This window comes from Lepidochelys olivacea (genome assembly GCF_965140295.1).
Source record: "Lepidochelys olivacea isolate rLepOli2 genome assembly, chromosome: 1".
Lineage (NCBI taxonomy): Eukaryota > Metazoa > Chordata > Testudines > Cheloniidae > Lepidochelys > Lepidochelys olivacea.
The window spans coordinates 259,638,118-259,664,775 of NC_140411.1; the positions used below are offsets into that span (position 1 = coordinate 259,638,118).

A 26,658-nucleotide genomic window follows, 5' to 3' on the forward strand; every position below is an offset into this window, starting at 1 on the left:
GGTGGGCTATTGGCAATATGATTGAACCTGGGACCTGTGGTTCTTAATGCATGAACCTCTCCTGCCTGAGCTAAAAGACCCCGCTCTCCCCTAGGAGGCTCATCAACCTCTAGGTGGCCTTGCCCCCATCCGAAGGGCACCGAGTGCTATACCAAGTGGATATGTTTATGTGTATATAACGGGTGGTATCCCTGTCCCAACACTTTTCATATGCCACTTGTGTTCTTAGACTGCAAACTCTTTAGGGTAGGGTCCATCTTCGTATGGGCATCTCCAGGACCTAGGCCAATGTGGCCCTGATTGGGGCTCCCGGGCATTACTGCAATATAAATATCAAATAGATCCTAGCAGTAATAATACTGCACACTACCTCAGCCATGGGGTCTCTTTCTCTCTCTTCTTTCCAGACTTCCCCTGGGGCATTATACTTTATTAAAAATAAATAGGTTTCAGAATAGCAGCCATGTTAGTCTGTATTCACAAAAAGAAAAGGAGTACTTGTGGCACCTTAGAGACTAACCAATTTATCTGAGCATAGGCTTTTGTGAGCTACAGCTCATGTGAGCTCTAGCTCACGAAAGCCTATGCTCAGATAAATTGGTTAGTCTCTAAGGTGCCACAAGTACTCCTTTTCTTTTTAAAAATAAATAGTTACAGCTGTTGTACAGCAGTTGTACAGCTGCTCACAGAGGGAGGAGGACAGAGGAGGTGGAAAGAGTTTGTGGAGGAACCACTGTCCTGAACGAGTCATTTGTCTGTCATCCAGACACTGCCCTAGTTAACATTCCCTCTGCACACACAGAGCTCTGCCTCCTCTGGTGGGTGTCTCTGGGAAAAGTCGGGAATAGTTTTTAAAAAGAACCAAGGGAGACTTGGGATGGGTAGGTGGAGTCAACCTGCCTCTGAGAGTCAAGGATGCCAAGGGCCAGAGAGAGAGTCAAGAGGGCTACTGAGTCCTTGACTCCTGATCTAGGATTTTAAATGGAAGAATATGGATTTTGGTTCTTGATCTGTTTTATATACAATAATATCATGTACAACAAGCAAAAAACATGCAAAATATACCCCACTTCCCGGATCCTTTTTACTCTTTCCCCATGACCCCCAGATTCTCCTGGCCTCCCAGTTTGGTTGGCATTTATAGCCTACTTCGTCCCTGGTAACAAGCTGGACCCATTTAGTGGCCAACGGTTGTACTGAGGTGATTGCTTTGGGTCCAAGCCTGTCTTCCCATGGTTCCAGCCCCAAACAGTGGTGGGGCTTGTGGGGGCATTCCCTCACATCAGCTGTCAATGTGGGAGTTCAAAATACACATATTGCTCTCCCATCTGGTTGCAAGAAGTCTGTTCCAGTGTGGGTTGTGCCCACTGGAAACATGAACATGTCTCACACTGTACATGCTCAGGGGCTGAGACATAGGCAAAGGAGGTTCTCTGGGGAATAGTTCAATTAAGCACTGGAATGAAAGGGAGAAGGAGATGGTGGGCAATAGATGTGGAATGGAAAGGCAGGAGGAGTCAGATGGCTGACTCTCTGCGGTAGGAGATGGTGTCCAGGGGGATGGTAGCCTGTAGCCGTTCCAGATCCAAATGACTCCCAAATTCCGTCATCTGGATGACTCCTCCATCCTTCTTGGTGCTTCCTCCTAACCCAGGCCCCACTTCCACCTCATCCTCATCTTCATCTTGGCTGACTAAGGCCAACTCGTTCTCATAACAGAAGGCACTAGGAGGTGGCGGAGAAGACAGGATAGTGATCTTGCTCTCTTGCAGCTCCCGGGCTGAGCAGCAAGGGGTGCCAGCCACCTCGTAGGTCTTGTGGAAGTGTGAGTAGTCCACTTTGTAGCGGTTCTTCTCCTCAAAGACCACAGGCTCGAAACGGTGGCCCCAGAGGATCTCACTGGCCAGGTAGGAGCTGCGAGCCTGGGTGGTCATGGCTGTGGCCTCCACCATCCCCTCCAGGATGACAACAATCTCAAAGTCCTCCATCTCAAGCTCCTCCTTGCCCATTCCATAGAGTGGGCTCTCCTCATCAATCTCATGGACAATGATAATGGGGGACACCAGGAATATGCGGTCAAGGCCTATGTCATAGCCCACGTTGAGGTCCCGCTGGTCCAGCGGGAGGTACTCACCTTCCTGTGTCATGTAGGGCTTGATGAGCTGAGCCCGGACATGAGCCTCCACAATGTGACTCCTCCGCAAGTTTCCCACTCGCCACATGAGGCACAGTTTGCCATCGCGCACAGAGATGACAGCATGATGGCTGAAAAGGAGGGTCTGGGCCCGTTTCTTGGGCCGCGCCATCTTGGCCATGATGGTGCCGATCATGAAGGAGTCGATGACACAGCCGACGATGGACTGGACCACTACTGCCATAATGGCCAGCGGGCACTCCTCAGTCACACAACGGAACCCATACCCAATGGTGGTCTGTGTCTCCACCGAGAAGAGAAAGGCTCCTAGGAAGCCATTGACATGAAGGATGCAGGGTTTTGCAGTACTGGGGACACTGCCCACCCCAGTGGCACCCAGATCACCATGGAAGAAAGCAATGCACCAGAAGAGGAAGCCGAAGAAGAGCCAGGAGACCAGGAAGGCTGCTGAGAAGATCATAAACATGTAGCGCCAGCGAGTGTCCACACATGTGGTGAAGATGTCGGCCATGTAGCGTTGAGACTTGTTGCTCAGGTTGGCAAAGTACACGTTGCACTGGCCATTCTTCTTCACAAAACGGTTACGGCGTTTCCGCCTGGGGACATGTCCTTTCCCATTCCAGCTGTGCCCATTCATGTTGCCCAGAGCAGAGACCTTGTGCCCATCCTCTTCAGTTGAGACAATGCTGTACCTTTCAGAGAAAAAAAACTGCTGAGGTATAAACAAAAAGAGTGTGTGTGGGGGGGAACCTGAGCACGTACAGGGTCACTGGCTCCCCAGGAGGAAGCTCATGCTCTCAGAGACAAAGCCCTGCTGTGAAGAAGTGGAAACAACTGGAGTTGTGGCTAGCTGGGCACTGCCAAGGGAAAGCTCTGAGGAAGAGCACGAGTCCTCCTCTGGCACTGTCTGGGTCCTCTGTGGCATTATCAGGATGCTGCTGTGAGGAAGTGTTGGAGTCCTGACAGGGCACTGTCATGAGGAAGTTCACAACACTGGATTCCCCAGCTGGTTCTACCAAGACACGGCAGTAAGACTGGTAGAGCCCTGCAAATCCACAAGTTTCTGCTTTATGTCCATGGACAGCAGCGCGGATGTGGATGCAAATGTATCCACAAAGGGCTCTGACGGTAAGAGCCGGGCGAGCAGCTGTGAGGAACTGAGTGCAGGGTCTGGGGGGCAGGGACCGGGTGCTGCTCGGGCCCCCCACCCAGGGCAGGTGGAAGGTCCTCTGCGGCTGCCCCCCTGGCTCTTACTGTGGCTGGGCTGCGGTTCTGAGGCCCTCCCCCCGTTCCCCCACTGGAGCCCGGTCTGGAAGAGCCACACGGGCAGCTGTGGGGAACCTGGGTTGCCCCACCTGTCCTGGGCGGGAGGCCTGCGGGGCAGGGACAGGGGCTGGGGGCTGCTTGGGCCCCTCGCCCGGGGCAGGTGGAGGGAGTCAGCTGCCAGCTCAGCTCTCTGGCTCCGGCCAGCTCGGAGCAGCAGCCCGGCCACAGTCAGAGCCAGGCGGGGAGCTGCGGGAAGCTGCGGCGGACCCTCCACCTGCCCTGGGCTGGGGGCCCGAGCACCCCTCGGACAGCTCCCCAGGTCACCCCCCACCCCAGGCCAGGCCGCGTGAAGCCCAACTGGGGAGCCGTGGCGGACCCTCCACCTGCCTGTGATGCGGGGGGGACCTAAGAGCAGCTCCCGGCTGTGGCCCCGCCCCTCAGACTCCCCGCCTGGCCAAGGGCAGGTGGAGGGTCCACAACTCCAGGCGGGCTCCTCACAGCTGCCTGCGCGGCTCTCCCCGACTGGGCTCCGGTGGGGCGGGGGGGTGCGGTACCTCAGAGCCTCAGCCCGGCCCCCGGTGTAGAGACCTGCAAATCTGCGGATATCCGCAGATAAATTGTGCGGGTCACAGCTTGGATGCAGATACACGTGTTTGTATCCACGCAGGGCTCTAAAGATTGGTGGATCCCTGGTTGGACATTTTGCAGAGCATTGCTGCAAGGAAACTCATTCTACCCAAGTCCTGACTGAACTCCACTGTGAGGAAGCTCACAACACTGAAATCTTGACTTGCCTTAACTCTGAGAAAATACCTCAAAGCCCCGCGAGTCTTAATTTACAATGAGGTGCAGATGCAGCCAGCAGAGAAGACTAAGCACAAGGGCCTGGGATCTTATAACATTTTGGCCCTGAATTATATAAGGTTGGAAGTTTCTATTTTCTGTTGCCTTCTCCTCACTGATCTAATTGTGCATCTGTGACAATGTTTATACACTTCCTGAGTTCAGGACAATTCTGTTGCCACAGCAACGAACATGGCTCCCAGCATCCTGTATCCAGAGCCAAAGGTGTAATTTAGAGATCAACAACAGCCAAAGTGCTGGCAGATTCCCTGTGAGAAACTCCCGCTCTCACGCTCCCCTCTCCCTCAGAATATCCCAACCACTTCCCTGCTCCCTGTCAGGAAGAAAGCTGCTACTGTTAGGTCACATAAGGCTCTCTATGACATCACAGTTGTTCCCTGATCCCATAATCAGAGTGGATGCTCTGACCATTGGTAGAATTAAGTTGATAGACTTTCAGGAGGAGGGAGCCCACAGGGGGCATCCTGGCTTTCAGTGCCTCTCCTTCAAGGACCGTCTCTGTACTCCATTGGTCTCCCTAGGTTAGCATACCATCTGGAGTTCTCCAAGATGGCTTCCTTGACCCTGTCTCTAACTGTTCCTGAGATGCCGCATGAATCAAACATGGGGGTCTCTTCAAGGCGATAATAATCATCTCCCAAATCATTCACCCTCTTCCGTTCATTTGGGAAGGGCAAAGTGAGGTCTAAGGAAGGTGGGCATTATCTCCTGATGATTACAGGCAGAAATCTGTAATTCATCTCCCCTCTTGCTGGGCAACTGCCTCAGCCCGTCACCTTCCCCTCATCTGCTTCCCCTTTCCACTAAAGGGACTGATCTGGCTGAGAACTGGTAACTCCTCACATATGTGTGGCACATTCCTAATAAGGTGGGAGCAGGGGAAAAGGGCCATAAACTTGGAGAGGAGAAGCAGAGCAGGTGTGGCCTGGCAGCCATTGACACTGTGGGGAGTGATGAGGTGTAGTTTGGAATAGATTTAAAGAGACACACATGCCGCTGAGGGGAGAAGGGGTTGGGCAAGGAATCCCATAATCCCAAGGATGATGACAGCCTTTGAGAAAGGGTCACTCACCTGTTAACTCGGACGCTACCCATGGCTCGCTTTATCATCAGGGTATCTCAGATCGTGAAATGCAGTGGGAGTTGTACGTGTCACGAGTCTCAAACAGCGGAGCTCACATGGGACCAGGTGAGGCTGGGACCCACCCCTGATGAGCTGTGGCTCCAGCCATACCTGTGATTGGTGCTGAGCACACACCTTAGAGACAAACAACAAAGGAAAATCCCATCAACATGACAACCAAAAAGAGCAGTCCCTGGCCAAGCGAGCAGAGCATGGAGTTCCCAGGTCTCTGTGATCACTCAGGAGAGGCCTCATAATGTTGCTCTATCTCGCCAAGACTTGGTCTCAATCCACTAGTTGTAAAAACAGGTATAAAGAACTGATTTATACAGACAGTACAGCAGTTCCCAGCAATCACCATACTGCAGCCCCCTTTGCCATACCACAGCCCCCAAGGCTCCCGTGTACCTAACCCAGTCTCCCCTCCCAGTTAGCAATATGGGAAGGGCAGGTCAGTCATAACTCCCAGGTCAAGAACCCACGATTTAGCACTTTTCTAAGGCACCTAGCATTATGTACTACAGTAACATAAAAGCTTACATGGTGATTAGAGATCAGATGGTCAGAATACACCAAAAACAAGGGCTAAAGGAGCTCAGAAGCCTTCAGGCAAACCACCTCCACCACCCCAGGCAAAAGGGAACGCTTCCTAGTGAACACACCCCAAAGACAGAGAAGGAAAGTGGTTAACGGATACAAAAAAGCAAAGTGATACGCAGGAGGTACCCAGAGATAGGGACAAGGCTGCAGTAATAAACAGGCCTTACAACATGCCCCCAAAGCAGCCAAGAAAGGACTCTGGTAGACAACCAGCTGCAGAGGGTTCAGTGGACTGAGAAAGCCATGCCCCTGGCCTGGTCTTGATTAAACCAAAGAACCATGAACCCGAAGGACCAAGAATCAACTTGTCCTGGCTGACTGGAGCTGCAGTAACATACTGCAAGGGGTGATGACTCTTAGATGAGGAAGGGCTTTGTGGACCAGTGCTAATCCTGCACTGTACTCTTTGGGTTCCTGGCAGCCATTGCAGAATGCAGGCATAACCAGCCCACTCCCATCATCAGGAGCAAGTAAGCAACCATTTTTCCAGGGCAAATTCAAGGAAAGCGCGATTAGGAACACATTACAGTGGACTAGCCTGGATGTGAGAAAGGCATGGTGGATGATTTGGTCACGGTCTAAGTCTAAGCGAAACATCTGGGTTTCTAAGCCAGGGACAGTAATAGCCGCTTCTGATCACTGGTGCAAAATGGAGTTCCACGCTGCTAAGGGTGATCCCCAGGTTCTGCTTCTGGCTAACTAGTGGTGGACACACTCCCTGAATAATGAACATGGACAAACCACAAGCCAGCTCCTCAAAACACTTCCTCCTACCTCTGGCTTGGCTGGGCTGAGTTTCAAACAGCTGCCTCACAGCCAGATAAAAATGTTGCTCAGGCACTTTGGTATCTGAGACCATCCATACATGGCCACTTGAAGAGGAGCATGGACAGAATGGAATCATGAGTGAACAGCAGTGAAGACATGATAGAACCTTGGGTACTCTACTGGCTGGGCTCAAGGTGAAGACAAATAATTGTCCATAATTACCCTCTTAGCCTACCTGGGCAGAAATAAACACAGCCACTTGAGAGCCACCCCACCCAGCTCCATCAGGGGCTGGAGACTTGCCACCCTTCCCTGGTGGCCAAGAGCATTAAAGGCTGTTGAGAAAATTCTAGTAAAATAGATGAGGCCCCCTGTGTAAAATGCAATTGTGCAGTTGCATAAATTGCAGCAGAATTGTGGTTGATAATCTAAGCCTAACAGAAAAGCTAAAGGGTGATGGAGACTATCCCCCCTCATCCCTGGAGATGGTCCCACCAGAGCAAGGACAAGACTGCCTGTGCTGTATATTCTTTAGCAAACTGCAATAGGTAGGAGATTCAGAGTTAGGGTTGCCACATCAACACACGCTGGTCTAGCAGTGGGAGGAGGAGCATCCCCTTCTTGAGATAGTACAGCTACCGTGATGGCTAAATCTCAGCACTTTCCCTTTCTGCCATGGGACAAGGACATGGAAATCAAAGCATTTTCACACACAATTAGGCCGCACTGGAGCTAGTAGTGTGAAGAAAGGGACATTGTCTCAGCTCACACTTGGATATTTAACAAATTCATAAAGGTTACTGAGCAAGTCTCTCTCGTCCTTATCCATGCATGGATGTAAAGGTTCCAGGGAGAGGAACCCTCTGCATCTAAAGGGACAGACTGTGATTGACCCTGAGTTCAAGGGAAGTGCTAAGAGGGTATAAGGAGCTTTCCCTTTGTTGTAACCCTATGCAAACATGCCCAGAACTCTGGTTCCTTCCATTCCCCAAGCCACCAACGGGGGCAGGGGGAGAGGGACAGGTGAGATGTGCACAGAGTTGAGGCCCAGCCACCTTCTGTGCCAGCCAGCACAAATAAGCCAGGTGGGAGTGTAGATTGCTATCTGATAAAGGATAACACAGCCCCCTCTGGCGTGCTCTGCCCCAGCTCCCGTGAAAGAACTCTGGTTGAGTTAGCCAGTGCATCTGCAGGGCCTTCTGCTGGTACCGAGCCTCTGTGCCACCACCTTCCCAATGTGGGCTCTGGTTTGTAGCCCAAAGCCTGTAAAATACCTCGACACGGGACCTCTGTCGAGGACAGAACAAAGAGCTGGTTCTCCCAGCCTGTAGCACTGCACTGTTGAAACAGAGCACCGGAGGCTAACACTCCATTAGTACATGAAATTCATATTTAATTACAATAAAAGTACTTCTGGGAAGGATAAAGGCCACCTATTTGAAGACACGCAACATTTCAGCATGTGAAAGCAAACATTGCATTACTGATTGCAGTCTGGGAACAATGTGATCTCAGTCTATACACTCACAAGTGGGAGCACCCTAAGTGCTGTTTCATGCATCATCTTCCTTTTTGACTTCAGAAATCTTGTCTATGGATTTCAGGAGGTCAGCCACAAAATGCAGCATTTCCGTTCCTGAGACCAGCTGTTTGATTGACAAGTGTGCATTGGCTATAACCTGGCAGAGGTTCTGCAAGGCAACATCTACATTTTGTTGCACTGCCCCCAGGCTGGCAGACTGGCCTGCACGCAGCACATCATTCTCTGCCTTGAAGCTCTCCAGCTCCACCTGGAGAAGGGACATCTCCTGCTTCAGCTTTGCAGCCTTACTTTCTGCCTTCAGGGCCCGTTGGGCCATCCCCTGCAGATTCCGTTCTGCCTGATGGACAATGGATTCTAAACCCTGAGCCTCTTTTTCCTCTTTGACCACACTGGCTCTCAGTCTTCTCTCCAGGTTTCTCACCATGCGTGTCTGACTTGCTGAGAAGCTCTGGATACTTTTGATCTTCCTCCTGAGCATGGAATTCTCCTCTCTGAGTTCTTCATAGCTCAGCTGCAGAGATGGATACTCCCTGTCTCCTATGGATTCTTCATGAAGAGCACAACTTTCAGGTGCCTTGTCATGAGCTGTGCAGGAAACATACAAGTTGCTGGGATGGAGGCAGGGAGCAAATGTCTCAATTCCCAACTGTCTGGCTGTGTTGTGATATAAAGAATCATGCGGGCTACAAGGTGACATGCTGGCAAACCTGGACTTACGGGCTTTTTCAAGGGCAGGGTGATGATAGCTCCCACCCCAGTCATCATCCTCATCATCTGATAAGGTATCACACATCTCCAGGTCTTTGTAAAATGGTTCCTGAAATTCCAAGCTCAAGCCCAGTGCTTCTGGAGATAAGGAGTCATCTTCAAGGCCTAGATTGTGTCTGGCCAATTTCTTTGCGAACATTCTATTTTTCGACTCTTCTTCTTTTGCTGTGCCACGAGTTTTTGTTTTTACAAATCCCTTTAAGGAAAATGGAATGGCTCCCTCTGGATCTTCCAGATGATTGTCCCCTGGGCTGATGAGGCTCTTAGTATGGTCTGGAGGAGGTGGCGGGTGATGCGGGTAACAGCATATGGGTTCCTCCTCCTCCTCATTAGCTAGGCCTTGGGACTGTGGACAGGCCCTCTCCAATGTTCCTGAGGGGAAAAGCGGCCGTGGCATTTTTGAAGTGCTGTAGACTCCAACAGAAGTGGCAGTCTGCAAATTAGCTCCAACACAGGTCACATCTCTTCTGTGACAGGGCTGTCTGAGCCGTCCACTGTTGTGCCATCCTCTGTAGCAGTTGTCTTAGCCTAGGCACCATTCAAAGTGTGACAGTGAGTTACAGAAGTATCTGTACTTAAATCATCTCTGGGTGTACATGTGTCTGTAGCTTTAATAATGGAGGGAGCAGAAGTCACCTAGGTTTGTGATGTCATCAGACAACTGCATTTTATGTTGTGACTTCGCAGCCAGGGGAAAGAGAAACAGCCAGATCAATGTTCACAGCATTTCAGCCAATGAGACTGAACTATACAAATAACTGTCAAGCGTAGGATAGGCCAGGTCAGTTCTGATATCCCAGTCCCATACTCTGGGCCTCACAGCCATGGGGTTGTTCATTAATAGCCTTGACATGCAAATGAGTTTATGCAAAGCAATCTGAAATCATAAGAACATAAGAATGGCCATACTGGGTCAGACCAAAGGTCCATCTAGCCCAGTATCCTGTCTTCTGGCAGTGGCCAGTGCCAGGTGCCTCAGAGGGAATGAACAGAACAGGTAATCATCAAATGATCCATCTCCTGTTTTGGGATCAGGGCAGGGGGAATAGAGTAACGGGGAGGAGGAATTCAAAGCAGGAGCCTTAAGGCAGAGGGGATCATGGTCAATGGGCTATTGGCAAGACTAAGGGTTAGCCAGGGGATCATTGCAGAAGGATCTCATGGCAGGAAGATAAGGTCACTAAAGGGTACATAGCATGGGAATTTGGACCAGTAGGATTCATGCCAGGGTTGTAAGGCATTAGGTGAGGATGTTCATGGTAAAGGAATAAGGCCACAATGGTGGGGAGGGAGGTTCATGAGGATCAGGGCCAGGGGAAGAATTTGGATCTGATTTTAATAAAAACATGCATTGTGTCAAAATCTGGTGATGAAAACCTTCTGTTATAAACAACCACAATCCCAGGAAACTGTGATTGACTCAATTTATCTCTCCCAAGGCTCAGGTGAGCTGAGCTTTGTTCTCAGGATTACAGGATGTCACCAGAAACCCTCAATGTGTGTGGATAGCTCAATCACCCGTGTCTAAGGTTGCCAACATTTATGTAAAAAATAAGGGACTGTTTTCTTAGCACCCCCACCCCACCTCCCAATATTAATTATTATCATCATTATTAATAATAAATACGCAGTCCTCACCTACATTCGCCAGGCATATTTCTTGCTGCTTTTGTAGCACCCAGCAACTCCTGATCTTGTTGTATGGAAATTAAGTACAGGACAGGCAATTATCTATTTAAATAAGGGACATCCCTTGTAATACGGGATTGTTGAAAACCCTACATGCGTCCTAGGCTTAACACACCGGGTGTGTCATTGCCCGTTGATAGGATTTCATTGGTTTACTGGGACAACTCGTCTAAATGCATTTATGATGCTGCTTCCTCTGAGGGGGCAGGGACCGTGTCTTGGGCCAGCCCAGAGGACCAGAGAGGAGACCGAGTGGATTGCCAGAGTGCTATGCGACTGCATGACCCACTGAGAGGCTGGCCAGGATAGGCCCAGAGAGGTGGTGTGGCAGTCTGAATCAGCACTCCCCTGACTGGAAAAGGGAAGCCGTAGAATCACAAAACCCGGAGCTACCCAAATCAGGAGCAAGACAGAAATAAACTCGTTAGCTGTTTCCATCTGGATATGCCTCCCCAACGTCTATCATAACCTGGAAGAGAAAGAAACATACCAGCGACTAGTCCAGGGATGGGAGGCAGCTGTCGCTCAGTGCCTTGTTGCAGGTGCTGCTTCAGAGTCTGCCATGACACTACCCCGTGGTCAATGACCAGCTTCTCTATGTCAGGGCCACCTCAGAGATCTCTGTCTTGTCTTCAGAAAGCACCATGTGATCCACTTTAATCTGAATCTCATGGGCATTATCAGATCTACGATTTATTTTTAATGGTATTACAGTAGCAGAAGAAAGAGCCAAATGGTTCCCTGGAGACAAAAATATAGTACATTTAATCTCTAAAGGCTTTATAGCTCGGCAGAACCACCGAACCGCAGTCATCTCTGGTGTAGGAGGGTGGTAGCCAGCTGGCGTGCAGTGCGCTGCACCACAGTGAAGGAGAGGGCATACTGCCTGCGGGCACAGACACTGAAGTCTACTCATGCAAAAAGTGCCAAGGGGTTTACTGCCCATGGAGAGGAAACAGGAAGGTCTCATCTAAAACACTGCCCCGCCTCCCCCCATCTATCCATACACACCCACCCACACAGGGTTTATTTACCTCAGAAAGATGAAGGGCTGACTCTAGCCTGATAGGATTCAAACCAACGGTTATGGAGGGAAAATCTAGGAGATTCATACCTGATGCCTCTGAGAAAGACAGCAATCTCCTCTCTGCTAGTGGGGATTATAGACTTTGCTGCTTGGGGCTGCTCATCTTAAGCCTTTGAGGGCTATAGAAGTTCAAGCTCCACATTGGGCATTGCTCTTGTAACCTTCCCTATAGGAATGGGTTACAAGAGCAATGTTACCTCAGCCAGGTATGAGCCCTAGGCCTTCAGCACCTAAAAGCATGATCTGCTACCATGTGAGCTATAGGACTGACTCCCCGGATTTAGCTGACCCACTAACCTCTCACGTGTGCCATCCATCAGAGGGGGACAAAGACCTCACTCTCCTAGTGTGGATAACACTTAAACCACTAAGTCACCCTCTCTAGCCCTGATTTCATCAGCAGCCTGAAACACACCCCCCCCCGCAGCTCTTCAAGTTAATCCTCTCCCTCCTAGGCCTTGTATTTGGTGATGCCAATAATGTTGTAACAAATCTGTGGCCACCAAGGATTTCCTGGTTGCCATTTTGCTGTGCACTTTGGCTATGCCTGCGCAAGGAAACTTCATAGCTATAATTCACCACTGGTGCACCTCCATCAGTGACTGCAATGGTGACAGCACAAGTGTGTACACGGCCCAGACATTTTCACCACTGTGTTGTCTAACTCTGCTCTGAGCCCTGCATTCCATAGTACTCCTGCCATTGCTACCACGGCTGGAGCTGCACAGCAGGTGAATTACGGATATAGAATTTGATCATGTGGAAAAGATCTATGGTTCTTTCGACCGTCACAGAAACAGCGGGCATAGAACTTTGGAACTGCACATAGAACTCAGATCCCTTAGTATTATTTATTATTTGATCCATAAATGATCTGGGAAAAGAGGTAAACAGTGAGGTGGCAAATTTTGCTGATGACACAAAATTCCTCAACAAAGTTAAGTCCCAAGCAGACTGCAAAGAGTTACAAAGGGGTCTCACACAAAACTGGGTGACTGGGCAACAAACTGGCATATGAAATTCAATGTTGATCAATGCAAAGTAATGTACACTGGAAAACATAATCCCAACTATCCATACAAAATGATGGGGTCTAAATTAGCTGTTACCACTCAAGAAAGAGATCTTGGAGTCATTGTGGAGAGTTCTCTGAAAACATCCACTCAGTGTGCAGCGTCAGGGTTACGCAAGACCTGACGTCAGGGTCAGGGTTACGCAAGACCTGACGTCAGGGTCAGGGTTACGCAAGACCTGACGTACGCAAATCTGCATTTACGGAAAATGTTCCATAAGCTAGAAATAGGAGTTTGGTTTTTTGGGGTTTTTTTTTGCGTAATGGTCAGGTATACGTTTCCGACTTACGCAAAATTCGAATTACGCAAAGCGTTCCAGAACGGAACGATTGCGTAAGTCGGGGAGCATCTGTATCATAATGCCACTTTATAAATCCATGGTGCACCCCCAACTTGAATACTGCAGGCAGTTCTGGTCGCCCCATCTCAAAAAAGATAGATTAGAAATGGAAAAGGTACAAAGAAGGACAATAAAAATGATTAGGGGTATGGAACAGCTTCCAGGTGTGCAGAGATTAAAAAGACTCGGACTGTTCAACTTAGAAAAGAGAAGACTAAGTGAAGATATGATAGAGGTCTCTAAAATCATGAAGGGTGTGGAGAAAGTGACTAAGGAAGTGTTATTTACCTCTTCACATAACACAAGAACCAGGAGGTCACCCAATGAAATTAATAGGCAGCAGGTTTAAAACAAACAAAAAGGAAGTACTTTTTCACACTGTCAACCTGTGGAACTCATTGCCAGGGGCTGCTGTGAAGGCCAAAACTATAATGGGGTTCAAAAAAGAATTAGATAAGTTCATGGAGGATTGGTCCATCAATGGCTATTAGCCAAGATGGGCAGGGATGCAACCTTGTGCTCTGGGCATCCCTAGGCCTCTGACTGCCAGAACCTGGGACTGGATGACAGGGGATGGACCACTTGATAATTGCCCTGTTCTGTTCATTCCCTATGAAGCATCTGGCATTGGCCATTGTTAGAAGATAGAATACTGGGTTAGATGGATCGCTGGTCTGACCTGGTATGGCTATTTTTACATTATGTTGTTCTTATATATCACAGTCGCACACAGAGGTCCCATTGTGCTAGGTGCTGTACAAAACACAAGCAAAGACACTCCCTACCCCAAACATCTTACAATCCAAGAAGAAAAGTGACAGGTGGAAGGTAAGCGGAGGAAGCTGCAATCAACTGTGCACTATTTTTACACATGCACGTATGCCTTTTCTTTCCATCATTATAAATAGATGCCTGCAATCCCCATCCGTCCCCCAAACCCTCATTAATCGACTGATTTCTTTAGGCATCCCATTCTCTGGCACCCAAATAGAGATTTTATTGACATACTTTTGCCTGAGTTATATTGCGGGGTAGTATGAGAGGGGGAACTTTTTTTCTTTGAAGTCCCGGGGATGGGGAATATGAAAACAAAACAAAATGATCTGATGTGAAACCAGCTCTGTGCGTGTGACTCAGAGCTATTCATAGCTCCCTGAAGCCAGCTGCAGCAACAGAGTCAGAAGGGCTCTGCCTGTATTATTATTCCAATTACCATCTGAATTAAAAGTTTGAGCAGCGATCAGCCCACATGCTGAGGGAGGGAGAGGAAGAAAACACAGCTAGAAAGGGATGTACACAAAGATCCCCTGGATGACAAAGTCAGAGGGAAAGATGCAAAAAGGTTAAGCATTCTCAGCCACCTCTGGCTTCTGCCAGCTCCCTCCCACCCCAACACACACAACCCATGTCAACTGAGGCACCATTTGCAAGGGTCATGCAAAGATCACTCTGAAACAACTAGACACATACTCTAGTGCTCCCTGCGTCTCTCTGCTGAGAGGAAAGAGAATATGCCACTGTGCATCATGGTTGAGAGAGGGTATGTGGCAGGTATTGGGGCAAATGTTAAAAAGCTAACTTCTTCCAAAATTTGGGGAGAGAGAGAGAGCAAGCAAGACATCAGGGAAGGCTAGGGTCAGGAGAGAGAGGTAAGCTGGGGAGAAAGAGATGGAGAAAGGAGTACAAAGGGCAAAGAGAGAGAGGGAGTTATGGGAACAGAACAGAGAATACATGTCTTTCACTCTGTGTATATAGAGCACCTAGCATAACAGAGCCCTGATCACTGATCATCAATTACTAATAAGTATGTTTATTGGGTAGGTAATTACAAAAAAGACATTCATCTCACTCTTCCACACTGCTAAGAAAGGGTACCTCCTATCCTGGGCAGTCATGGTTTGCAGCACTGGTACTAGATCACAGCCTGATATGACAGGATTAGTCGCAAAACATCAGCAAAGGAAAAGTGACTTTTAAGCAGGCCCTAGCAGTACCATTGTTCATGTGATATGAACGTAACCCCTCCTCCATGCTGCAGTGCAATAAGAAATGGGAAAGTTACTTCCGCCAAGTTGCCCCACACCTCAAAAATCATCATAAGCAGTGTCACTGGGAGGCTGCAGAACTGCCCATTTATAAACAAGGGATTGATGATTTAGAGCAAGCAGCTATCTAATGATGACAGGCTGCTCAATCCAGCTAAACTAATATCACTAAATAATGTTACAGCATGGAAGAGTTGGCGTTTGCTGAGGGCAGATCACTACCACCTCTGTCTAGAATGTGTATGTCGTGGGCTATGTCCTATCCGATGGAACTGAGTGTGTTCACTATGGATGGGGGAGCGCAATGCCCCTTGTCCCTTTTCCTGCTACTCTCCGAATTGATGCTCCACCACTGAAATGCAGCCACCTCTGGGCTGGAATGCAGCAGACATTCAGATTGCATGTAACCCTACTGTGGATTTCCAACACGATAGGGATCACTGAGCCTACAGTTCCAGACTCAGCAAGAACAGACATGCACAGCAAAATCAGCAGTGATACTGTAGATGCACCCATGTTAGGAACAGCACATAGTAGCAATGTTTGTACACCTATGATTTACCTCCACTGTGATGTTTTATTATAATCTCTCCTGGGATTCTGGGCTGCATTCCTATTTTCTACACATTTATTGCCTTTGTACCTAGTTGTGCCAATAGTATCACCTCCTACGACCTCTGTGCTATGCATAACATTTGAGCTGATTGCTATGTTTGCTGGCAATGTGATGTGTGTTGGGTCTCCAGAAACCATAAAAGAGGGTGCTTTCAGGATACATAAGCAAATGCTGTCTCACCTTAACTGTCACATCTTCATGGAAATACAACCCCAGGCTGCTGCTCACTTGGGAAACTCACACAGATAATGGGGGCAGATTATACTTTCCTATTTTGGTGTAATTTTTAGAATGCCTTTTCCAGAAACACTCTCCTTTACTCCAAAGGGGATGGTCTAACACACAAGGGGATAGGAAACTAAGAATAGAGAAAAAAGAAGCAATGACTGTTGATGGAAAGAAAGACAACGTGGATGAAGTAATATCCTTTGTTGGACTAACTTCTGTTGGTGAAAGAGACAAGCTTTTGATCTACAGAGAGCTCTTCTTTAGAGTACTCAAGAATGTTGCAGCAAAATACAAGGTAGAACAGATTGTTACGCATATGGAGTTTACACACATTGCAAGAGGCCGTTGAATGTGAAGTGGGCAACTTGTCTCTTTCACCAACAGAAGTTGGTCCAACCAAAGAGATTACCTCACCCACCTTGTGTCTGTAATAGCCTGGGACCAACACGGCTACAACTACACTGAAAAGAAAAAGAAAAAGAAAAGAAAAGAAAAGAAAAGAAAAGAAAAGAAAAGAAAAGAAAAGAAAAGAAAGAAAAAGTTTGACTAACTCTTAAACTGTGGTTAAGATCAGATTCTATAAAAAACTAGGAGTATTTGTGGACTAACAAATTTATTTGGGCGTAAGCTTTCGTGGGCTAAAACCCACTTCATCGGATGCATGCAGTGGAAAATACAGTAGGAAGAGATATATATACAGAGAACATGAAAAAATGGGTGTTGCCATACACACTGTAACAAGACTAATCTATTAAGGTGAGCTATTATCAGCAGGAGAAAAAAAGCTTTTGAAGTGATAATCAGGATGGCCCATTTCCAACAGTTGACAAGAAGATGTAAGTAACAGTAGGGGAAAAATTAGCATGGGGAAATAGTTTTTACTTTGTGTAATGACCCATCAACTCCCAGTCTTTATTCAAGCCTAATTTAATGGTGTCCAGTTTGCAAATTAATTCCACTTCTACAGTTTCTCATTGGAATCTGTTTTTGAAGTTTTTTTGTTGGAGAATTGCAACTTTTAGGTCTGAAATTGAGTGACCAGGGAGATTGAAGTGTTCTCTGACTGGTTTTTGAATGTTATAATTTTTGATGTCTGATTTGTGTCCATTTATTCTTTTGCGTAGAGACTATCCGGTTTGGCCAATGTACATGGCAGAGGGGTATTGCTGGCACATGATGGCATGTATCACATTGGCAGATGTGCAACAAAAACACTAACCCAGGAACCTATCCTTTCAACAAAACTGTCAAGGTTCCTCCCCCACTCTGAACTCTAGGGTACAGATGTGGGGACCTGCATGAAAACCTCCTAAGCTTACTTTTACCAGCTTAGGTTAAAACTTCCCCAAGGTACAAATTAATTTTACCCTTTGCCCTTGGAATTTCCACTGCCACCACCAAACTTTAATTGGGTTTACTGGGAAACGTAGTTTGGACACGTCTTTCCCCCCAAAATCCTCCCAACCCTTGCACCCCATTTCCTGGGGAAGGTTTGGTAAAAATCCTCACCAATTTGCATAGGTGACCACAGACCCAAACCCTTGGATCTTAGAACAATGAAAAAACAAGAAGGCTTTTAATAGAAGTAAAGGAATCATCTCTGTAAAATCCGGATGGTAGATACTTTACAGGGTAATTAGATTCAAAACATAGAGAATCCCTCTAGGCAAAACCTTAAGTTACAAAAAAGACACACAGACAGGAATAGTCATTCTATTCAGCACAGTTCTTTTCTCAGCCATTTAAAGAAATCATAATCTAACACATACCTAGCTAGATTATTTACTAAAAGTTCTAAGACTCCATTCCTGTTCTGTCCCTGGCAAAAGCAGCATACAGACAGACACAGACCCTTTGTTTCTCTCCCTCCTCCCAGCTTTTGAAAGTATCTTGTCTCCTCATTAGTCATTTTGGTCAGGTGCCAGTGAGGTTACCTTTAGCTTCTTAACCCTTTACGGATGAGAGGATTTTTCCTCTGGCCAGGAGGGATTTTAAAGGGGTTTACCCTTCCCTTTATATTTATGACAAAAGCCCGTTGCCAACTCTGTCCACATATCTATTCCAAGGACACCATCATAGGACCTAATCACATCAGCCACACTATCAGAGGCTCGTTCACCTGCACATCTGCCAATGTAATACATGCCATCATGTGCCAGCAATGCCCCTCTGCCATGTACATTGGCCAAACTGGACAGTCTCTACGTAAAAGAATAAATGGACACAAATCAGACATCAAGAATTATAACATTCAAAAACCAGTCAGAGAACACTTCAATCTCTCTGGTCACTCAATTTCAGACCTAAAAGTCGCAATTCTCCAACAAAAACAGACTCCAAAGAGAAACTGCAGATTGAAATTAATTTGCAAACTGGACACCATTAAATTGGGGGGAGGGATAGCTCAGTGGTTTGAGCATTGGCCTGCTAAACCCAGGGTTGTGAGTTCAATCCTTGAGGGGGCCATTTAGGGATCTGGGGCAAAAATTGGGGATTGGTCCTGCTTTGAGCAGGGGGTTGGACTAGATGACCTCCTGAGGTCCCTTCCAACCCTCATATTCTATGAAATTAGGCTTGAATAAAGACTGGGAGTGGATGAGTCATTACACAAAGTAAAACTATTTTCCCATGCTAATTTTTCCCCTACTGTTACTCACACCTTCTTGTCAACTGTTGGAAATGGACCATCCTGATTATCACTACAAAAGCTTTTTTTCTCCTGCTGATAATAGCCCACCTTAATTGATTAGTCTTGTTACAGTTGATATGGCAACACCCATTTTTTCTTGTTCTCTGTATATATATCTATATCTTCCTACTGTATTTTCCACTGCATGCATCCGATGAAGTGGGTTTTAGCCCACGAAAGCTTATGCCCAAATACATTTGTTAGTCTTTAAGGTGCTACAAGGACTCCTTGGTTTTTTTGCTGATACAGACTAACATGGCACCACTCTGAAACCTATCAGATTCTATGACATAACCAAACTCTGAACTACTCAGTTGTCAGCCCCAGTTTCAAAAGCAGCCTCTTCATTCTGCTATCAATGGGAAAGAATAAACAAAGAAAGAAACCTTCACCCTTGATCCCCTCTGTGCACGTGGGCCACTTGCAATGGCTGTGAAGTGGTAGGGAGTGAAAGAGAGAGAAAAATGTAGATAGAGAGAAAGCCAGGGAAAGAGAGTGGAAGTGAGATGGAAAAGTAGAGTGGGCTGGCACATCCATGCACAGGAAGGGAAAGGGAAGAGGTGAAACTGACAGGACGTTTGACTGTGTTAAACTCCACCCTGCACCAGTAATGATCTCTCTTGCATCAGGGCTGGGAATGTCACAGCACCCATTAAGTGGCTTGCACATTCTGAGGTTGGCTGCCCATCGCCTCTGTGCTACATCCCATTGTCAGGAGTGCGGGGGTTACAGGCCAGTTTTTATAAGGGGGTGGGGAGGGGGAAGTTGCCTTTTTCATGTTGACACCAGAATTATTTGATCTGTGAAACATTTCAGGGGACATGTTGCCACAGAAATAAAACTGCAGTGCAGAGTCACAGGGGCAGCTCCTCAGCTCCTCACCCATTTACAACTGATGGGGAGCTGGATTGTGGTTTCGAAACATTTGACCTTTTTAGTTTGGTGGCAGGATTCCTTGCCACTCTGTGTTTTCACACAGTCATAGATTCCAAGGCCAGGGACACTGTGACCCTTTGGCTGACCTCCCACATAACACAAGCCATAGAATTTCAGCCAATGATTCCTATGTCAAATTCAACAACTGGCGTTTGAACTAGAGCAGATGTTTTCAGACTGTGGGGCACTCCCTCCTGGGGAGCTGTGACAAGGTTATCAGCTGTGGGGAGGGGAGCACAGGTGGTCTCAGCTGCTGGGAACAGGCTCTATGCCCATCTGCCACAGCCACCAACTGGCAGCTACCTTCCTCTGCTGGGGAGGCCAGTGGGGACACTGTGAGCAAAAGCCAAAGGATGCATCTCGGGAGCGCTGACCCTGCTGCCAGACAGAACCTCTCCCAGACCCTGGCCCTTCAGCACAGATCCCTGTCAGACAGGGTCCCCTCCTGACTGCGGCCTTTCAGCGCAACCCCTGGCACAGAGCCTCTGTCAGACAGAGACAGTGCAGGGGAAGTGGATGGACAGTGCTGAAGGGTCGGGGGCATTGGCAGGGGGATGTCACTGGCAGGGAGGCAGTACTCATGGGTACAGCCTTCTGCTCCCCTCCTGACCCCGGCCCTTCAGCATGGTCCCTTTTGCTTCCTACCTGGGGCAGGGAGCAAGACAGGCAGAGACGGGTCCTGGCAGCTGAGACCACCTGACTGTTGCAGAGAGTGGAAGACTTCCTCAACTGACACATGGTGAATACTCCCTCCATCCCTATGGGTACCGGGCATTCTTGCCCCCAACCTGTCACCCCCTGTGAATATAGGGCACCCCTTCCCCTGAGAGAGGTGGTGCCGACGGGACATAAATCTCCAAATGGGTGCTCAGCAAAAAAAGTTTGGGAATCTCTGTACTAGAGCATATCTTTTGAAAAGACCTCCTGTTTTGATTTACCATCTTCAAGTGATGGAGAAGCCTCTGCATTCCTTGGTAATCTGTGTCACTGGTTAATTACCCTTCCCGGGAAAGATCTGCACCTTTTTTCCCAGTTTGAATTTGTCTAATTCCAACTTCCAGCCATAGGATCTTGCTCAGCCTTCATGTGCAAAATCAAAGAGCCCTCCACTACCTTTAAGCATGCACAGTCAGTATATTCTAATGCTGTTAACCTGTTGTCAGATAGTTTTGCAGGGCTGTGAGGAATGGGGAAATTGCTTCCCCTCAATTTTTACCTTTCACAGAAAATAAGTGCTAGCAGGAGGCCGGGAAGCTACACATTTATGAATAAGGGATTGATCACTAAGACACAAGCAGCCATCTATTGATCACAGGCTGCTCCATTTGATTAAACTAATACAACTAAATAACGTCACAACACTGAAGAATTGGAACTTGCTGAGGTCAGACTCCTATTAACCAGTCTAGAATGTGTATGCATAAGGCTATGTGCCATGAGTGTAGGTCACAGGGGAGCACAGTGTCAATTGCTATGTCCTTCTCCCAATTCCTGGTACCCTCCAAAGTGATCTCACCACTGAAATGCAGCTGCCTCTGAGATGGAATGCAGCAGATACTTTGTACCTGTCACCCCATGCACCATAGTCATAGGGGGAGAAGTGAAGAATAATTTCTCCATGTGAAACTGCAGAATGATTTACAGTAGCTATTAGCCAAAAGGGAGTGGATCCATAAGGAGTACATTGGCAGAGTAATAACCTGGGGCCCTGGAAGAGATGCATGAAGGATCCCCCAGGACTGGAATAAGAACATAAGAACGGCCATACTGGGTCAGACTAAAGGCTCGTCTAGACCAGTATCCTTTCTTCTGACAGTGGCCAATACCAGGTGCTTCAGAGGGAATGAACAGACCAGGTAATAATCAAGTGATCCATCCCCTGTTTCCCATTCCCAGCTTCTGGCACACAGAGGTTAGGGATAATATCCCTGCCCATCCTGGCTAATAGTCATTGATGGACCTATCCTCCATAAACTTTATCTAGTTCTTTTTTGAACCGTTATAGTCTTAGCCTTCACAACATCCTCTGGCAAGGAGTTCCACAGGTTGACTGTGTGCTGTGTGAAAAAATATTTCCTTTTGTTTGTTTTAAACAAACAGGAGTTGTGAGGCAAAGCTGAGGAGCACTCACAGAGCTGTAGGGCAGGGTGGGGAGGAAGAAAGACTGAGGTGCATTGGCAAAGTGTGGTGCAAGGGGTTTGCACTGTGCAGTAGCCTCTTGTTTTCCTGAGCACCTCACACATTTTACAGAAGATAGTTTTGATTTGAAAAAAGTCAGTTTTCCTTGCAAATTACATGACGATGCTGTAAGGGGTGGGGTTTGCCGCCTCTGCTAGTCTCAGAATTGAAACAACTGATCACACCAGTCAGTTTTGGCCTCCAAAAAGGAGAGGAGAGGAGAGGAGAGGAGGGACAAAGAGAGGAGAAGGAAATAGAGCTCCTCCTTTCCAGCTCAACCCCTTCTCCTCCCTCTGTCTCCTTCCTCTCTATCTCCTCCCGTTCTCTCGCCTTCCTCTTCCCCTCCTATCCCCACCAGAACAGCTCTCTCTTTAAAGAATGTGTGTCCCCTGTACGATTATTATTGTCAACAGCTACATGCAGTAGGCTGCATGTTTCGATCACTCATCCCTTGTGGGGGCGCCATTTCCACTTACTAAATCAACAGCGGGGCACATTTCAATTCCTTCTGTGACAGCCAAACTCAGTATTAAGGAACCCCCTATTTAGGAAACATTTATTAAAACCTGGAACCCCATATTCCACTGGATCTCAAGGGGGCAGAACCCCCTACCACTTACTCCATGTTATCACATAGTTCCCTCACAATGCAGCCAATCCTTCTAGCTCCCACCACATGGGCAGGGTGGACAAGGCCTCATAAAACAGGGAAACCAAATGGATTTTGATTTCTGTGTTTGTACAGCCCCTAGCACCACGGAGCCCTGATTCATAATTAGCCCCGCTGGGAGCTATAGTAATGCAAATAATAAATAATATATGTACAAGAATGGGGATGTTGCTTTCTTTGTCCAGCACCAGGGCCCATCCAGATAGATCTACGCAGCATTTTAGACAGGAACCTGAGGAATGGAGGTTCCTGTGTGAGTAGGGTGGGGAGAACGGGAGCTTAGCTGAGTTTTCCCATCTCTCCATCCTGAGCTTGCTCCCAACCGTGATCTCCTCAGCAGAAAAACCTAAGGGGAGCAGAGAGCTAGGAGCTCCATTAGCATGATGAGGACCGTGCTCAGGTCTCGTCAGTCACGCCCCTGCAGCATACCAAAACCGCCCCGTTTTCACTCTGCCCCCTTGCAAGGGAGACAGATGGTGTGCAGGCTTCATACAGCACAGAGGCCAATATTTATTGCTTAACCTTACTTGCACCCAGGCATCGCTCGCTTCTGCTCACAATCAGGCTGGTGCACAATAACTTGGCACACTGTGCTGGGCAAGGACTGGCAGTGTCTAGGCAAAGCTTGCGTTTAGACAAGCAAACACGTTTGCACTCAGTTTGCACCAAATGGGCTTGACGCACATCAACTCTGTCCCTTGTGCACAAAAAGTGCAGGGGCCCAAATGGGCTTTGAGGAGGGGAGGGGCAGACAGCAAGGCCCTCACTTGGGTAATGATGCAGTGAGAATAGAGCCTCCCCCCAATATCCACACACAGACTTCAAACAAGAGGAAATCAGAGCCCACCCCTCTCAGAGCATGGTGTCCCAGGAAGCCTTCTTCCAAAGTCAGGAGCCTTGAGACCACACAGCCCCGAGAATCTGCAATATAATGACACTGTACACGTGCATGGACATAGATAGGTAAATCTAACCATTCTCCCCTCCACCCTTGGAAGCCATGGGGAGGATATATGTGCACAAGGAAGAAACAAGTTGACTGTCACTGCCACTGGCCTCTGGGCCCTTTCAGCCGCTGGCCCTGGTTCTCTCCCTCACCTGACCACACGGAACACCAGTTTTGACATCCATAGAACATAGAGAGGTAAGGCTGGAAGGGACCTTGAGAGGTCATCAAGTCCAGCTCCCTGTGCTGAGACAGAACCAAGTAAACGTAGAGCATCCCTGACAGGTGTTTGTCCAGGGTGGTCTGAAAAAAACCTCCAATGATGGGGATTCCAGCATAGATTGCCACCCTCCTTCCATGGATTGTTGCCCATTTGAGAGGGTGAGAACACATTCCATTTTTGATCAAATGAAAAAAAATTACTCAATGGGATTTCAAGAGAAAACCCCAAAGGTTAATTCCTATATCCAGTCCCATCTGCTTTACACCTCAGAACACAGCAGGTGAAGAGCAGATCCTGAAGGGAAACTATTCTCTTTCCATCCTCCCAGCAAGGCCAGGGCACTTCAAAGGGCCCCCGTTCATTTTAGCACCCATGTTAGCACTGTGCCCCATGGATTGGAAGGGGATGGCTTTGTTTGCCATATGTCACCCATTCAAATACATTTCGGGCCAAACCCTACTCTCCTTGCACACTGACGTCACTATCTCCTCACTGAAGTCAATGGGGCTGCTCAGCTGAGTAAAGCGAATGGGATTTGGCTCTATAAGGTCGGCAATGCAGTTTTTGTGCTGCTATATCTGATCACTCAGTACAACCCCTAGTGCGGATACAGCTGCACCAGTATAAAGGTACCTTATACCACTGTCGCTTGCTTTGGTAAATTTCCAGGAATAAGCTATACCAGCGTAAGCAATTTTATACCAGAATAATTGTGCCCATGGTAGGAATGGGGGTCCCACTGATCTAATTACATCAGTTTCTCAACAGATACCACAGCACAAAACCTGTGCATAGACCAGCCCTTAGATGTCTCTCCTACTAGCCATTTGGGTCATTCATTACCAGTGCTTCCTGGGTATGTTACAATGGAATAATCTAACTGGGACATCAACCCATGGCTGTCACCTCCTACCTCCATCAAGTGATGTGGGAATGGATGGACTCTGGCGATGGAATACGTCAGCTTCCTAGCAGAGGGAGCCCCTCTGAAATTTGCCCACTAATGAGGATGCAGTGTCCAATGTGTACAGGAGGGACCTCCACGGTGGGGGGTGGCAGCAGGAGTTCACATGAGACATGCCAGGTTCACCCACACGCTCTGACAACACAATGCACTGTAGTGATGGATGCACTAGAAACACAGGGAGAGGGAGAGATTAGATGGAGCAGAGACTTTCCCTGGCATTTTGCTGGCTGCTTCCTCAGCTTCAAAGAAACTCAAGAGTTTGAAGCCTCTTTAGACTGCTTATTTGGGCTTCATTTCTGCCAATTAGATCAGCAACACAGACAATCAGTGACCTAGAAGAGGTTGGACAGAGGGGTGTGGGGTATTGATTATCGATTCTGACAAGCTTCACAGAGAGAGAACCGGCATGTGCCCCAAAGTGCCCGAGTTTTTGAGCACATCCACAAGGAATCCAGCTCCTCATCTCTAGACTTGATTAGGGAAATGGATTGGAGAGGCACACAGAAGAAGTGGAGGGTGCCAGCAATTGGGGGTGAGAGACAGAGAAAACAAAAAACAACTTGTAAAGGGGAGCCGTCAAAAAATTATTTGCGGCTAACAATAAAAAGTCACATAAATGTAACCAAAGTTGACATTCCAGGTCAAAAAAGGAGGGAAAGTTATGGAGCTTTAACTATATGTGTGTGTGTGTATATATATCTATCTGTCTATCTAACTATACACACACACACACACTCTTACACTTTATTTTATATATGCACACACGCTGTTTATTATATATATTTATATATGCACACACAACCTCCCTCACACACACACACACATATATGCAGACATAAATACATGTATATACACACACACATACTTATTATTATATATTTGCATCGATAATATGAATCATATGAAATTATGCATTATTAGCATAGCAAAAATCCTGGAAAATTATAATGAGGCTAATAACCATAATAATTTCTTACCCAGGTCCTGTGTTATTCCCTGTTTGAGTCCTGGAGAGCCAAAAGTCAGGGAAAGGGAAAAGAGGGAGATTTCTTCATCCCACCATGAAATCTGTCACCGAGTCTGGATTTAAGGAATCTGGGGGTCTCTCTCCTTTTAGTCCCTTTTTCTGTCTACTCACTATTTTTCAAGTAGTTAGTTCTTCCTCCTAAGAATTTCCTCTGGCATGCTCTAACTTTCCCTTATTTGTTTCTATCTCCTTCTCTTTCCTGCACTTTGTATCTCCCCCTTTTTAGCATTTTTTGTTTTGAGGAATTTCCATCCTTCATAAGCTTTATTTGTCTGCAGCTTGTCGATGAGTTCTTGAACCGGTTTCTCCCTTCTGTCTGTTTATCACCCTCTTTCTCTTTTTTTGTCTGGTTGTCACTTTCCCCACCCCCCACTCCCACCCCCCTCAGTTTGTCTCTATTTTACAATTTCTCCAGTCGCTCTTTTCCTCCATTCTATTTTTTCCTCTCTCCTTCCTCCCTCTCATTCTCTCTTAGATTGCTATACAGTCTGTAGCTAAGAAGTCAGTAACTCTCTGGTAGAATCCAACAGCTTTCCGCTACTTTAGCCCACCCTCACATGTGATCTCAGAGCCATGGATACACACTGCAGATGCAGAGAAGGGGAGAGATGAGAGTGCAACCAAAAGCAATGGAAACAGGAATGGGAACACATGCAGCTGGCACTCAGATGCCCCAGGCACGTTTGCATGGAGCACAGTAGCCTGTAGAGGCTCGCCACACAGTCTGTACCAGAAGGCATAGAAATCCAGGCCCTTTTTTCCCCTTCTTCCCAGATGCGGCACCCAACATCTAATCCAGGGAGGTACAGAAATCTCCCTCTAATTCACCAGCTATCGCACTCTTCCAGAACTTTCTC

General features: G+C 47.6%; 2 protein-coding genes across 3 annotated transcripts; both read right to left on the reverse strand.

Annotated features, from left to right (window-relative positions):
* Window positions 1–1,041: 1,041 nt before the first annotated feature.
* Window positions 1,042–26,049, reverse strand: KCNJ4 (potassium inwardly rectifying channel subfamily J member 4). Of its 2 annotated transcripts, none has more exons than XM_084629565.1 (3): window positions 25,752–26,049; window positions 5,358–5,543; window positions 1,042–2,847 (listed from the first exon to the last, which is right to left on the reverse strand). In XM_084629565.1, the coding sequence occupies exons 2-3, from the start codon at window positions 5,393–5,395 to the stop codon at window positions 1,518–1,520; spliced, it is 1,368 nt and encodes a 455-aa protein (XP_084485691.1). In that variant the 5' UTR covers window positions 5,396–5,543; window positions 25,752–26,049; the 3' UTR covers window positions 1,042–1,517. The 2 variants fall into 2 exon arrangements, with proteins under 2 accessions (XP_084485691.1, XP_084485692.1); XM_084629566.1 differs by lacking the exon at window positions 25,752–26,049 and adding an exon at window positions 11,267–11,306.
* On the reverse strand, window positions 8,330–9,484 carry LOC311522728 (endosome-associated-trafficking regulator 1-like; the record flags this gene model as incomplete). Its single annotated transcript, XM_084632214.1, has 1 exon — window positions 8,330–9,484. The coding sequence occupies one exon, from the start codon at window positions 9,482–9,484 to the stop codon at window positions 8,330–8,332; it is 1,155 nt and encodes a 384-aa protein (XP_084488340.1).
* Window positions 26,050–26,658: the final 609 nt, after the last annotated feature.

Coding starts and splice junctions, on each gene's coding strand:
- KCNJ4 (XM_084629565.1), bottom strand. CDS start 5,395: ATGATAAAGCGAGCCATGGGTAGCGTCCGAGTTAACAG. Junction 2,848..5,357: donor GGTAGCGTCCGAGTTAACAG/GTGAGTGACCCT, acceptor TTTCTCTGAAAG/GTACAGCATTGTCTCAACTG.